Source organism: Ictalurus furcatus, chromosome 16, assembly GCF_023375685.1.
Source record: "Ictalurus furcatus strain D&B chromosome 16, Billie_1.0, whole genome shotgun sequence".
NCBI lineage: Eukaryota > Metazoa > Chordata > Actinopteri > Siluriformes > Ictaluridae > Ictalurus > Ictalurus furcatus.
The window spans coordinates 17,432,538-17,447,551 of record NC_071270.1 but is presented as its reverse complement, the minus strand read 5'-3'; the positions used below and the strand labels follow the sequence as shown (position 1 = coordinate 17,447,551).

The window sequence follows — 15,014 nt, the reverse complement described above, 5'->3', positions numbered from 1 at the left end:
CTAACTGTTAACATTTGCTTTGGCCATTTGTAAACCATTCCCATGGAATTTCCTCGTGAGCATGGCTAAGCCCAGAACACTTTGATACCGTGCTCAGTGTGTTTTTTTTTTTTTTTTTTTGTTTGTTTGGTTTTTTTTTTTCTTTCTTTCTTTTCCCCTTTGGGGGGGGAGGATGTTACACGGTTAGCTAATCATGCTCTGTGCCACATCGGCACTAGAGTGATATAAAAATATTAAGTCGGGCATAGTTAATAGTTAAGGCTTTACTTTTAAGTAGAATAAAATAAAATCTCCATGCATTCAGCTACCCAGATAAATACTGCCTTAAAATTATGTCTAGATACTGCTGATCATCCAAATATAAACAGCAATAAGATGAATACTCTTATCCAGTAAAACAGCTGTGTAAAAATCTAAACATTCACCATCAAACATCATTGTTTAATGAAATGTTATTAAACACATCTGTTAGTTGGTAAAACTTATAGTATGCTCCTATAAAAAGAGTTTTGGATCAGTTAAAGGTTCCTGGAACTCTTTCTGAAAGGACAAAGCACTGTTGCTGGTTTATGCATTGAACCCTTAAAGGGGTAGTTCACCCAAAAATGAAAATTATCATTTACTCACCTTTGTCATTCCATATGCATTTCTTTCTTCTCTGGAACACAAAAGAAGATATTTTGAAGAATGTTTGGAACAAAACACTTTTGGAGCCCATTGTATTGACCCAAAAAAAAAAAAAAGACATTTCTCAAAAAAACTTATGTTCAACAGAAGAAAGTCAGTCATACAGATTTGAACAATATGAGGGTGAGTAAATGATGACAGTTCACCAAAAATTTTTTATTGTCACTTAAAGGTTCCCTTGGGAGACATCTGAAGAATCTTTAAGGGAAAGTATGCAGTCAATTTAGTGCAGCATGCCAGCGAATCAAGTCTGCTCACTAGTTTTAGGCAATGAAATCCCACAGGTTTTCACAGAAAGGGGGTGGGGGGAGTAAAATTTGTACTGTGGGCTTAAATTCGGTCATTGTGATTAGTAAGTAGGCCGTGCTGTCTGAGTTCTGAGAGAAAATTCAGTTGTTCACACTTAATCCTAGAGCACAGCTTTCCTCTGTTCTAACATTACCACTGAAAAAAGTTCGACATCCTTAACACCAGGCTGTCGGTCTTAACAGGAATAAACCAGAATTATCTTGCCGTACGGTGTCATAAAACACACAAGTGGTGTGATGTTGGGGTTTAGTGTTTTGTATGGGTGTCGTGATTGCTCGTAAAAAATGTAAATTGTTCAGTGTGTAGGCAATGTGTTTGTCTTGTGAAAGTGAGCTTAAAAATGACAACTTGTATCCAATAAGTAGTTTGTTATATGAAGCTTCTATTGACATGGAGAAAAGCTTTACTTTGATGAATGCTATCAGAGATTCATGTCTGGGGAAAAATATGCATTTTAAGTGAATTGGTTATTTTTAATTAAGCAGAATGGCTTAAAATTGACAATTTTTGCTGCTATATTTGTTGGTGTTAATGGCATGAAAAGGTGTTTGAGCTCTCTTCCCACACCCAAGCAATGAGCTTTCAGCTGTATTCCAAATTCCTGACATGCCATACATTTTTGTCTCACTCAGTGATTCTTTACCCATCTGTACCTCATGCTTCAATCCCCACCTCACGTACTCCTGTGTATGTACACACACACACCACACACACACTCTAAGGACAACGCCCTTTAGCTTCTCAGGTCAGTCCTCTAAAACCTTAGCAGGTCAGTGAAATCATTTACCAGTCATGTGCTAGGATTGGATCTGTCTGACACGAGCATGTTTCATAATGTGTGGTGATTAGTCAGGTGTTTATGGCAAGAGCTGTTTGAGTGTGAGCCAGTGCAGGCTTGACGTTCTCATGCCAATCCAGACACGCATAAATGTTCAAGAAATGTGTCACACAGCACTGTTACATTTCTTGATGCTGATGGATCAGAAGGTGTTGTGTGTTTTGTTTTTTGTTTTTTTAGTTTTCTATGACATCAGCTCTGACCGTAGTGCTGGATGCAAGGCAAACATTATAGTGGTGCCTCAGCAGTTAGGGCTCTAGATTACAGCTCGGAAGTCGTGAGTTCAATTCCCGGTACTGTCGAGCTGCCACTGTTGGGTCCTTGAACACGACCCTTAATCCTCAACTCCTCAGCTCAATTATAAGTCACTTTGGATAAAAGTGTTTGCCAAATGAGTAAATGTAAATGCAAACCACAGGTCTGTATCAGTGTGCTAATGAATACATTGTATCTATGCAACGTAAATGATGAGAGGAGCTACCTATTGTGGACATTCCATGAAATTAAATGTTCAAAACAAAAAAAAAAACCTCCTTCTTTAATAAATAAGAAATTGTAATTGTTGGCAAATCAGTTTGATGTATAAGTGGAGTAAACCACTGCTGCTATTAGAAAATAATCAGCTTGCTTTACACCACCTATTTCCTATAACAGCCCATAATCACATTCCTGCACAGAACACTGCAAAAGCCATTTACTTTTTAAAAAAAAAAAAAAAATTATGCTATGAATAGACTCAAATTAAAGATTAGTGCTCCTATTATACTTTTACTGATCTTAACATTTCATGTAATGTGTAATCTAGCTGTTTGATTGTGAAAGGTCTGTACAGTTTCAAAGATCAGTTCACGGCAAATGGTTATTGTCTCCCAAAAGAAAGAACCGATTCTGAATCAGTAATTCAAGCATTACTTCCTGCTCAAACCTATGTTGGTTTGTAAAAAATTTGCATAATTCCTGCCAATGGTCTTCACTGGTTGCCTGTGAACGACATCTACTTTGACCCACTTAAAAAATAAATAAATAAATAAATAAAAACTCTAGTTTTTGCTGAGGCCTGGAAGAGTTTAGGTGTGTTTGACTTCATGTGGCGCTTCTCAGACTGATCAGCGGCTGACTTGAAGCAGTTCATGCTGGTTAGAATTTTTGTCTGACTTGAGACCGCGCAGACGCCACGTCACTGACGTACAGCATCAAAGTACCGTGATAGCGATACGAGAGCAGCCAGCTCCCTTAGCGCAGCTTCTCCGGAGCGGCTGCACGAGCTCTGACGAAACCGCCATTTCATGTTTGGCCAGACTCGCCGATGACAACGATGACATGCTTTTCACGTTTATTCTGACACCTTCAGTTCCACTAAGGCTTACAAATCTGTATTTCTATAGTGGTTAAAAACCCTTTTCGTGTTATCGTAATGTTATTTTGTATCACGTTTTTTATCAAAATTAAACTGATATAAATTTAGACCTCATTTTATAGTTTTTTTAAAATAATACAGGCTTATGTTGAACTTTCTTCTTGTACATACAGGCACTGTAACTTAACCCATTCAGTGAAGTGTTTCTGACTGCTACATGTAAAATTCAGACATCTGTTTATCTGAGAAATATTACATCTAATCCAGTTCGTCTGTGATAAAGAAAGCAAACACTGTGCGAGCGTGATTACAAGAATCAAAGTGTCCGACTTGTCGGCTCCGTTTTCAGCTCCTCCCCAGACTGCTAGCAGCAACTCTTGCCGATCGGTTACATGCAGCCGAAGTTGAACGCGCCATTTGTTTCATGTTGTCGCTATGTCAAAGACACTGTTTTCTGTGCTGCGAAGGCAAATCCACTTTGCATGCACTTCCAAGGGATGAGGACGTGAAAAGTCTGTGGTTAAAATTCATTTTTACAATATCGCAGCAGTTTAACCTTTTTGTTGTGTTCGTCATTTTACTGCTGAGGAAGCCTCTGGAGCTGAAATTCGGATATGGTAATGGGTGATTTGTTTCCGACACATGCTGTAAGTGGTAGACCAATCAAAACTAACTGGGTCATTTGACCAATCAGAGCAGAGTAGGCTCTTGTAAAGGAGGGGTTTTGGAGATACTGGATCTTTGATTGGATTGTTTCAGACACTGTGAGTAAAGGCGATGGTGTATATTATGAGAGAATTGGTGTGTGTGTGTGTTTTGTGTTTTTTTTTTTTTTGTTTTGTTTTTTTTTTGTTTTGTTTTTTTTTTTAAAAAAAAAAAACCTTAGATACATGTAAACCTATTGTAGGAGGCCTCCAAAACAAAATTAGGAACCTTTTTTAAAATGGCAGAGTAGAGGCAGTTTAACTCAAATGTTTTGTTTTGTATAAAGTCACATGTTGTAAGGGTAGATTTGACACAAGTCATATATTATATATATATATATATATATATATATATATATATATTAATTAATTAATTAATTAATTACACACGTATATGTGATGTGGCATGACTTAAAACAAGACACATATTCCCAACATGGTCACATTAGAATATCTGATAATATCTGGTCACTATATTTAGTTGGGGAAATGAGTATTGAACGTGTCAGCACGTATTTCCAATGAGGCTATTCACATGAAATTATAACCAGACATCAGTATTAACTCAATAAATCTGAAAATATAAAGAATTCACAACATTAAGTCCATAAATAGTTGTGTAATAAAGTGGAATAACACAGGGGAAAAAAGTATTGAATGCTTAAAAAAAAAAAAGCAGCAGCTTTCCAAGGTAAGGAACCAACTGAAATCCATAAGTAATTATACCTCCTATCTGTGCAAATTAATTTCAGCTGGGTTTGTAAATTGCTGGTCTATAAAAAGGCTTTACGTTAACAAGGTGTCACACAGGAAACATCTCATGATGGGTAAAAGCAAAGTGCTCTCCCAAGACCTTCGCAGCCTTATTGTTGCAGAACATATTGATGGAATCAGAGACAGATGTATTTCAAAACTTCTGAATCCTCCAGTAAGCACCATTGGGGCCCTTATCTTCAAGTGGGAGCATCATCTCTCCATCAACCGGCCACGCACAGGAGCTCCTCACAAGATTTCTGACCAGGGAGTCAGAAGAATAGTCAGAAGAGCTAGGTACCACTCGGAAAGAGCTCCAGAGACCCTTGAAGGCAGCAGGTACCATTGTCACAGAGAAAACAATAGGCAATGCACTCCACTGCTCACGCTCACCCCACAAGACTCCATTACTAAAGAAGAGGCATGTCGAAGCTCATTTAGTTTGCTGCTACTCATGTGGACAAGCCAATGAAATTCTGGGAGAGTGCTGTCTGATCAGACGAGAGCAAAATTAAACTTTTTGGCTGTAATACTGCACACCTTGTTTGGAGAAGAAATGGCACTGCGCATCACTGTAAAACACTATACCAACAGTGAAGTTTGGAGGTGGAAGCATCATGCTCTCGGGCTGTTTTTCATCGCATGGTATTGGCAGACTTGATGTAATTGAAGGAATGATGAATGGAGCCCTTTGCCAGGAGATTCTTGAGAAGACTCTGCTGCCATCCACCAGGATGATGATGAGACGTGGGTGGACCTTCCAGCAGGACACCGATCCAAAGCATACAGCAAAGGAAACTCTCTCAGTTGGTTTCAGAGGGGAAAAAAAATCAAGGTGTTAGAATATTTTGAAAGTAATGCAATTATTGTCCAGCCCCATTTCTCTTTATTACACAACTTCATTTATGGACTTTAATGTTTGGATTTCTTGAGTTAATACCAATACACAAGATTTCATGTGAATAGCCTCATTGGAAATGTATTTACTGAAACAAATGTTGAGGAAGGAGTGCCACAAATATGTAGCCAAGAATCCCATTTCCTGTCAGTGCATGAGTAGAGTTTTGTATGAGAGTTCTTTCATTCACATAACTTCTCTGGAATGAGTAAGCTGTCCTAGTGTTTTATGAATGGATTCCTCTGTCAGACATGGTTGGACAGATCACCTTTGAGTCAGCGATGCCTTTAAATAATGACATTTTAATGTTTGAGTGGAAGGAATGGAATTAATTAAATTTATCCCATTTTAAATTATTTTTTCCTGATTTTTATTACCAGCTTTGTAAAAGCATGCATGAACATTTTGCTTAGATAGCTTCTTAATGTTCAACATTAGAACATCAGGAAATACTTTTGATGAACATTTTCCTATTGGACCAGGTGGCAATATGCTTACCTGTGAGAACAGAATCTGATCTTAAGGTTGTTTGGGAGTTATGGCTGCTCCTCTCTCTTTGATTTGTAACAAGAAAATATGTTGATATTTAAAATGATTGCATGGTTTGATGCCAGTTACGATTTTTTCCCTCCATCAAATACTCCCCTAGTTGCCAAATCAAATTAAGTCAATTATCATGGAGTGCCTTGTTTCTTTTAGATCGTCAGACCTTCACCTTTGACCGACTGTTCTCACCTATCCTTAACTTTCCTAAAGTTCCATTCTGCAGCTGGTGGTTTTGCTTAGTAAATGTGCCATCATGTCTTAAGATACTGATTCACTGTGTATTTATGGTTGTAGCTATGCTAAAAAGGACGCTGACCTGGCTGGCTGTCAGGCCCGGCTGAAGGACGTGGAGGCGTTATTGAACACTAAGGAGGCTAGTCTGGCCACAGCCTGCTCTGAGAAGAAAGGCCTGGAGGCCATGCTAGCAGATCTGCAAGCCCAGATCCAGGAGGTACACCTCCCACTTTTTAACTTTTCTCCTTCTGTAGCAAATATAATAATGTACAGGCACACAAGCTCTCTCAGCTAATGGCACTTTCACTTCTGCATGTTTAGCTGGAGGCAGGACTGATCGCTGCTAAGAAGCAGCTGGGAGATGAGACTCTGCTTAGGGTGGATGCGGAGAACCGCTGCCAGAGCCTGACGGAGGAGCTCGAGTTCCGCAAAAACATGTTTGAGGAGGTAATGACACAATCGCCACTCATGGAATTTAGTTCAAATATCTGGGAAACCCTTTTTCTTCCCCTCTCCCTTTCTCAAGCCCCCCCGACCCATTAGCATAATGTTCATTATTTATTGCTTAATATTTTGAAAGTAATGCAATTATTGTCCAGTCTTTTTTTTTCTTCTTCTTCAGTCAAAAGGTGGTGCTGAACTAAACCAAGAATCATAATAGTTCAGACTTTCATTGCAGTTCTACATGAGCTCAGTCTGACATACAGTTGGATTGTAGTGTACTGCTGATACCATCTTCCCTTGAATAATAGTAATAGCAGCAACCAGTTTGCTCAAGGTCCTGGACCTGTGCTGCCGACAGATACCTATCAACTAAATGGATTGAAAGGAGTTAACAGATTGTAACCGCCCACACACTGTGGTGTTGACCCATAACCATGCAGCTGTAGCAAAAGAAAATGTATTGGTAGACACCGTTTTATTTTGCTTTCAGAGGGAAGTACACAGTAGTGTAAAGAATCAGAACAGTGTCAGAAGATTTAAAAAAAAAAAAAAAAAAAAAAAAAAAATGTAGTGTGGATAATTTCCTACCCTGGGTGGGACAAATTTCTTTGCTTTCGACCACCTTCTAAAGAACTTGCTTTTCCTGTGTATTCCACCTGGCGAAGTTACAATGAATTTAAAGTGAAATTCTTTACAATAAGTTATCTTTTAGTTTCGCTGTTGGTGTCATTGCAGCAGCATGACCTGGCAAATCAAGTTTGCTGACAGAGTGCTGACTCATATGAGGTATATGCAAGTTTTCAAAAAAAAAAAAAAAACATTGAAAATAAGTAGGCACAAATATGATTCTACATGCTGATCTTGGGTGCACCACCTTAAATACAGAAACTGTTCTCTAAGACCAAGTAAAGGAATAGTCACGTCTGAACATACATGGTTTAGAATAGTCCTACATCATGCTCTGCCTGGCTCTTACCCCATTTTTATTGACTCTCACTTTTTAAACTTTTTTTTTATTATTAAAATTTTATTATATTTTTTTATTATAGTGCTTGAAATATGCACGCTCACTTTTTATTCTGCTCACCTGATTCACAGGAAATTAAGGACACCCGGCGCAGGCATGAGACCCGGATGGTGGAAGTGGACTCTGGTCGCCAGATGGAGTACGAGTTCAAGCTGGCTCAGGCCCTGGCAGACATGAGGCAGCAGCATGACGATCAAGTCAAACTCTACAAGGAAGAGATGGAGCAGACCTATGTGGCCAAGGTGAAGCTCATTAATTACTCGATGAATTTATAAAGAGCTGTGTGCAGGATTTAGTAGAACAAGCAATCTACAAGTAAATAAAAGGACAGTATGTACAAAGTTGCTGTGAGTGATGTACAAGTAACATGACCTTAAAACCTTCTAACACATGGGCACACATTCCCAAAGGATTATCATAAAGGATTTTTACAATGCTCACAGACTAAGAAAATCCTTTGATGTAATTATTTAGCAATGAACAGATAAACAGTGAGTTTAGGGGAATTTTTAGTTGAATGCAATAAAGGATGTTTAGGGTGTTGCACAGTGCTTGCATACAGCAGAAGTGATGAGCACTTAAAGCGTTTCCACTTTAGTCTTGCTCAACCCTGACTAGATTTTTTTTTTTTCCCCTATTCTTCTTTTTTCTTTCTATTTTGTAAACATGTAATAAATCTGACTCTACAGTAATTCTTTTTAAATGTCAACATGGTTAAATAACTTCTAAATCTGTTAACATAATAGATTTCTTAGTTAACTTACAAATTTTAAGAAACCAAAAAATAAAATTTTGAAGTGTATGCACATACATACTGTTTATGGATCATATTATGCAGGCTGTTTTTATTATTTTATTTTATTTTTTATTTTTTTACTATAGTAAATGTTTTGTGTCCTGGTACTAAATTTGCCCTGCTGATTTTTGTTCTTGCTTTAACACCTCTCTCAGCATCAGCGGTGCCAGTGTTGCACTTCCTTCCAGCCTCTCAGAAGACCTTCCAGTTTTAGTTCCTCTTTGCATTAAGTTCAAGCTCCTTTCCAACGCTCTGGTCGTATTGAGCTGTCCTGTGTGTGTTTTCAGCTGGAGAACATACGCCTGTCTTCAGAGATGAACAGCAGTTCAGCAAGCATGGCACGGGAAGAGCTGAAGGAGTCTGCTTTGAGGGTTGAGAGTCTGGCAGCTCAGCTGGCCAGCCTGCAGAAGGAGGTATGCATTCTCTTAAACACACTCCAGCTGTTCCTGCTGGGACATTTACACCCTATGTTCTATTGATCAGAAAATTTTAAAACGCTTTAAATTTATTTTATTTCTTTTTTTTTTAAATGATTGGTAACACAACGGTAGTGAGAAATAGATTTTAATTAATTTTTTTTTGGCAAAAGATAGTGTGCAACATCATTGGTGCAAAGTGCGCAACAGTGTCTCTCTTCTGAAGCTTGAAAGAACTTCCTGTTTAGTATGCACAGCTGATGCAGACAGTTAAAATTCACAAAGGTCTGTTAGTCTTCTAAGATCAATCTGTCTAAGAGCATTAGACAGTGCCCAAAGAGCACTACATATAGCTAATACTTGCATTCTTCAAGTTGATTTAAGAAGCATGACCTCTGAAGTAGTACGTTATGTTAACTAGACCTTTTCGCTTAAAATTTGGACATATAAGGACATGTAGTGTTTTTGCTTGATTGCTAGGTTGAAATTTTTTTGGGCATGTGACTGAAGATGGCAGGCAGTGAACCAAATTTTTTGATGTGTTTTCATATTGGTGCCATTTTCCCTCTTAATGCCATCATATTTATGGCAAGCTGAGATCTGAGTTTTAAAGGTGCAGTCTGTAATATGAAAGTGCTTCTGACAGTCAAGTGATTTTAAAGATGCCTTAAGCCTAGTTCACACTACACGATTTTAAGTCGCACTCGCCAATCAGCAGTCAATCATTGTGTGAACTCCAGATATTTCATTGAGGCATGAAAAGTGTCATCACTGGCAGTGATTGCAGCGACGAGCTACAGCCAATGAGAGAGCAAGGCATGGGGTGAGGTCACCGTGAGGGAGGGAAACCCGTAAACCTTTTTTTTTTTTAAATAAACTCTCCTCCAACTCTCTGTAGCACACACAATCCCTGCTGCCCGTGTGTGCTAATCCATTCTTTCACCCACTTTCCTTGTCTTTTCCTTTTTGGGGTTTCTTTAGCACAAATCATTGCACAAACAGCTCGCACCGCTTGTTTGTCTTCTGTCCATCTTCAAATAAACAACTCCTGTTTCATGCGTGGTTTTCGCATCATATATCCATCACTTTTCGCGTGTGTTTTCGTGACAAAACGTAGTTTTGACACCAGATAGTCATCGGGTGACCGTGTAGTTGTCAGACCAGTGTGTGACCCCCCCTGTTGCCGAGCAATGATGTAGTGTGACACCACAACGATTACAAGAGAGCAAGTCGTGTAGTGTGAACTTCGTCTTAGAAAACTACCAATTTTGCAACACTGCCATGTAACACATCTATGTAGTTTCATCTTTTCGCCTACATTTCCTTTTCTGACCCTGAAATTGGCTCAGGACAGAGCTGCCATTCATTCATCAAAAGCAACTTGCAAGCCATATGTTGCGTCAACAGAAGGGGTGACTTCTGCTTGGTGGGCTAAAATGTATAACAAATATAAATAAATAAACAACTTGACTGATTTAAATGAATGAACCTCACTTTGTGTGTAATGTGCTTCAGCAGTGTAAGGTTTAATGTACTAGGCAGGGAAGAGAGACAGCAGCTTCACAGTAAGAGGAGTGAAACAGGAGCAGATAAACAGAAGAGTGGACAGAAGAACAGTGAGGACAAGGAAGGTAGATGAAAGATGGAGAAGTCAGGAATGTGTTTACAGACAGGCTGCATAATGGTCACTGCTCATAGGGTATGAGTTTTAGTTGGCAATTCTACAGCATCTTTTCACATTGCTCTGTGTTCTTCCCCTCTCATGTCTTTGTATTTGTTTGAATAGACACGAGGCTGGCAAGATCGCATCAGTGAACTGGAGGCTGCTTTGTCTCAAGAGAAGGATCTGAGCCGCAGGATGCTGGCCGATAAAGAGCGCGAGATCTCTGAGATCCGAGCCAAGATGCAGCAGCAGCTGGAAGAGTATGAACAGCTGCTGGATGTCAAACTGGCCTTGGACATGGAGATCAATGCCTATAGAAAGCTGCTGGAGGGCGAGGAGGAAAGGTAAAATGCACTTTGTTTATGCAAAATGTTTCCGAGATACTAGTGTGACTGGCTCAGCGCCACCAAACGTGAACTTTAAAATAAATAAATAAATATAAAATTACTTTGTCAACGCTCTCTTCTTTAGGTTAAAGCTTTCTCCCAGCCCGTCGTCTCGTGTGACTGTGTCTCGAGCCTCGTCTAGCCGTAGCGTTCGCACTACACGTGGGAAGAGGAAGCGTGTAGATGTGGAGGAGTCTGAGGCCAGCAGCAGCGTCAGCATCGCCCACTCGGCTTCTGCCACTGGCAACATCTGCATCGATGAGCTCGACGTGGACGGCAAGTTCATCCGGCTGCACAACAGCTCCGATCAGGTAAGAGACCATGAGGAAAACAGTTTGTTTATTTATTTTTTATTTCATGCGTTTTGTGATTCTTATCTATGGGCTTTTGTAGGACCAGGCAATGGTAGGGTTTGAACTGACCAGGATTATTGGAGAAACTTCAGCTACCTACAAGTTCACTCCCAAATATGTCCTGAAGGCTGGACAGAAAGTCACTGTGAGTGCTTAGCTTTGCCTTTTAATGTTCATGGAATAGTTATTTTACTAATAATCTCATCTGAATTGTAGTTTATGCAACTGTCTATTTCTGAAATTGTTGCCTAGCTTTTTAAGTGCAATGCTGTCTGTTGTAGATCTGGGCATCTAATGCAGGTGTGAGCTCCAGCCCTCCCACTGACCTCATCTGGAAGAACCAGAGCTCCTGGGGCACTGGCGAGAACATCAAGGTGGCCCTGACCAACCCAGAAGGAGAGGTAAGAAATCATGCTCCGAGGAACTAATGCCCTGGCTGCCGTTGTTTGGTTTGTAAGGAGTAATCCAGTATACCTAGAGTCCATCAGAGTCTGTGCCATGCTGTTTGCAGGAAGTTGCTGTAAGGAGCACAGTGTTCAAGACTGCCACAGTAGCAGAGGAAGATGATGATGAGGGAGTGGAGGCCTTTGAGGAAGAACTCTTCCTCCAGCAGGTGAGATGAAGTGACTAGCATGATGCCACTAAGAAACCATGTTAGTCATTACTAGAGCATGGCCATGTTCACAAGAATATTTTTGCCAGCTTTACTTTGTTTGAAGGTGCTGCAGTGGGGGTAGAATTGCCACTTTACAGTTCCAGGCTCCCTGGTGCAATCCTGAGCTCTGGTTACTGTCTGGGGGTGGAGTTTTGCATATTCTCTCCAAGTCCATGTGTGTGTCTTCTCAAAAACCATGGCACAGCAAGTGACTATGCTAAATGGTCTTGGGTGTAAATGAGCATAAATCTGTGCCTGTTCATAAATCTGTGTTTGCTGCAAGCCCAGACTTTTCAAGATAGTCTCCGTATGCACAACCCTGACCAGGATAACGCACTGAAGATTAATGAATTATTTGCCAACAATCTGATGAAAGAAAATGTTAACAGTCCACAAGTAAGATTTTTGACTGCAGGATAAAAATCCCAGCTCTGTGTGGAAAATTTGGAATGCCAAGATGAATACCATATTTTATGGACCGCCCCCCCCCCCCCCCCCCCCCCCGTTCTGCATTGTACATTTTCTGAAAGAATAAACAAAACGTATCGCTTCATCTGTTTTATTTTCAAGGTGATCGGTAATTTTAGTCACTGTTAAGTCTGGTGTGTTTTCATGCATGAAGAAATTTTTGGCTCTACTTCTGAAATATAATGGTCTTTTGCCCTAATGTCTTGACAGGGAGAACTACCAAGAGAGGGCGCCAAGAGAGGCTGCTTGATCATGTGAGAGCAGTAACACTGCACCACCTAACTCTTCCACTACAGCCAGGTTCAGCTGCCAACTCTACAACCACCTCAGAACTATTTTTGTATCGCTTGTGTATAATAATCTAAGTGAAATTTTTTTTTTAATTATTTTAATGGATTGTAAACCTTTTTTGGTACATTTCTATTTTTATTTTGTACGTGAATTGATTTTAAAAAATGCTTCACGACTGTTTTTCTGTGAACCAAAATTTAGCGATCAGTGGAGGACTGTAGTGAGATTGAGCTCAGTGACAAGTAGGCAGCTTTAGTAAAATTAAGTCCTCCAGGTGCTGTGATTTTACCTTAATTGTGTATCCTTTTTTTTTTTTTTTCCCCCTTCTCTTTTTTTTTTAACATAGTATTTTAAGGGTCTCTTTATAGAAAAGTTATAATTTTATACCAGTTTTGTAGTTTTTAGCCAGATAAGTTGTCTATAATGGAATGTAGATTAAATTCACACACGGAAGTTAAAAACGGACTGCTGTTTCAAATATCATTTTGGAAGAGAGGGCTGCTGGATAAATTCATATTGTTAGTCCGTGATCTCCCAGACTGTTTGAGCTGCAAAGCACCACAAGGTGGCAGTCTGGAGTCGCATTTGTACATCGGGTTCTTTTCTTTTGAATCTTGGTTAATCAATATATGCAGTGCCAGTTTTTTCTACTCTTGACAATATGCCAGCATGCCGACTTACACCAAGGAAAAACTCCCTGTCCAAGTATGTTTAACTGACAAGTTTGAGAAGAAAAGTAGGGGCTAGCATAATGACTTTCTACTGTACTTTGCCAGCAGGTTATGTAAGCAGTCTGTAAATTGGCTACACTATCTCTCATTATGATGAGACATTAAAGCAGTGGAGTGTTATGGTGTCACTTATTATCTAATTACCTCTTAAGAATTAGCCTTGGGTGGACTTGCTTATTTTATGCCAGTTTGTCCATCTTATCTATTTAACTCCTGAATAGTCTTATGCCTATATTTTGAATTGATTTTCAGCTTAACCTTGAGTAGAATTGTGGGTTGTCTTTCATGTCACTTGCATGCTTTTGCTCTAACCTTTACACTTTGTAAGGAAAAATAAAATTTTGTTGTATTTTCTATCTAGTCTGCCTTTTTTCCCCACTCCTCCCAAAAATGTCTAAATTCTATAGACAAAATGTCTCTTGAATTTATTTCTGTTTGGAAGATGAGTGCACTCAAGTATGTCATTCTCTCACGTTTTAGCTTTGGGTAAATAATTTTACAATTGCTAAGTGTGAGTTCATCTGCTGGTTTGTGAAGATTCAATGATGGCTGTACTTTCATGAGTAATAAAACGCACCACTAAACATAAAGGACCTTGTGCTAGACCACTAAGTGGTGGGGTTGTGTTTTCTGTCTGAGAACTTAACGTCTGGCCCGTTCGTCTGTATGAGATTCTTGTGCGGTATCTCAAGAACTTGTTGATTTAGGATTGCATCAGGGAGATGTAGACCATGATGAAGCCAAGATCTGCATCTGTTATGGTTTGTGTGGTGTTAAAATATTTGGGAACATGACCCTGGTATGGTTGAAATATTTCCGAGCTAAATTATGTATTGATTTAATGCAATGTTTTGTTTTGTTTTTTTTAAAATATGGCACAATAAGCAAACTCCTTCCAGAGAGAACATGCATTACTGAACACCATTTTCTATTGTTGGACCAATTTGAACTCTTGTTGGAACAGAGTTGTCATGGTCAGTTCGTTGCGGCGAAGTATTTCTTAACACTAGTGACTAATGAACTAATTAGTTTTGTATTATACCAAGCTTGCATAATGTAAAAAAAAAAATGTGAGATGAATTTGCAATGAAGAAACCAAGGTACAAATTATTTTAAAAGCTTATTCAGGATGTGTCCATGTCATGTTTTGCCATAAAGTTTAATCATTATGCTGTCTGACCTTGTTTCAAGGGCACATATTTGCAAATAAAGTTAGTCAGTGACAGGAAGAAAGATTCAAAACGTTTCAATCTGGCTGGAGCTGAATCCCCAACACACTTCTTTTAATGGACTGGACACATTGCACTGCAGCTGATAGGAGCAGGTGGCACATTTCCCGAGTTTAATGAAGGACGCCTGTTTTACTCCATGAGGGCCTCATTAGTGATTTCAAAGCACACGTTTGGATTTGGGAACCAGTGCTGGTTTTTGAGTTTGTGTAGAATTCTGATTATGGAA

At 39.3% G+C, this 15,014-nt stretch overlaps 1 protein-coding gene across 2 annotated transcripts in view; it reads left to right on the top strand.

The window, feature by feature from the left end:
* The window catches only part of lmnb1 (lamin B1), a 19,605-nt gene extending 5,693 nt beyond the window's left edge, over positions 1-13,912 (top strand). For both annotated transcript variants that reach the window (XM_053645211.1, XM_053645210.1), the window contains 10 exons: positions 6,387-6,543; positions 6,648-6,773; positions 7,869-8,039; positions 8,881-9,006; positions 10,796-11,016; positions 11,144-11,369; positions 11,452-11,556; positions 11,693-11,812; positions 11,923-12,024; positions 12,745-13,912. In XM_053645211.1, the coding sequence (XP_053501186.1) occupies positions 6,387-6,543; positions 6,648-6,773; positions 7,869-8,039; positions 8,881-9,006; positions 10,796-11,016; positions 11,144-11,369; positions 11,452-11,556; positions 11,693-11,812; positions 11,923-12,024; positions 12,745-12,792 (1,402 nt within the window). In that variant the 3' untranslated portion in view covers positions 12,793-13,912. The remainder of the gene's footprint in view (positions 1-6,386; positions 6,544-6,647; positions 6,774-7,868; positions 8,040-8,880; positions 9,007-10,795; positions 11,017-11,143; positions 11,370-11,451; positions 11,557-11,692; positions 11,813-11,922; positions 12,025-12,744) is intronic.
* Positions 13,913-15,014: the final 1,102 nt, after the last annotated feature.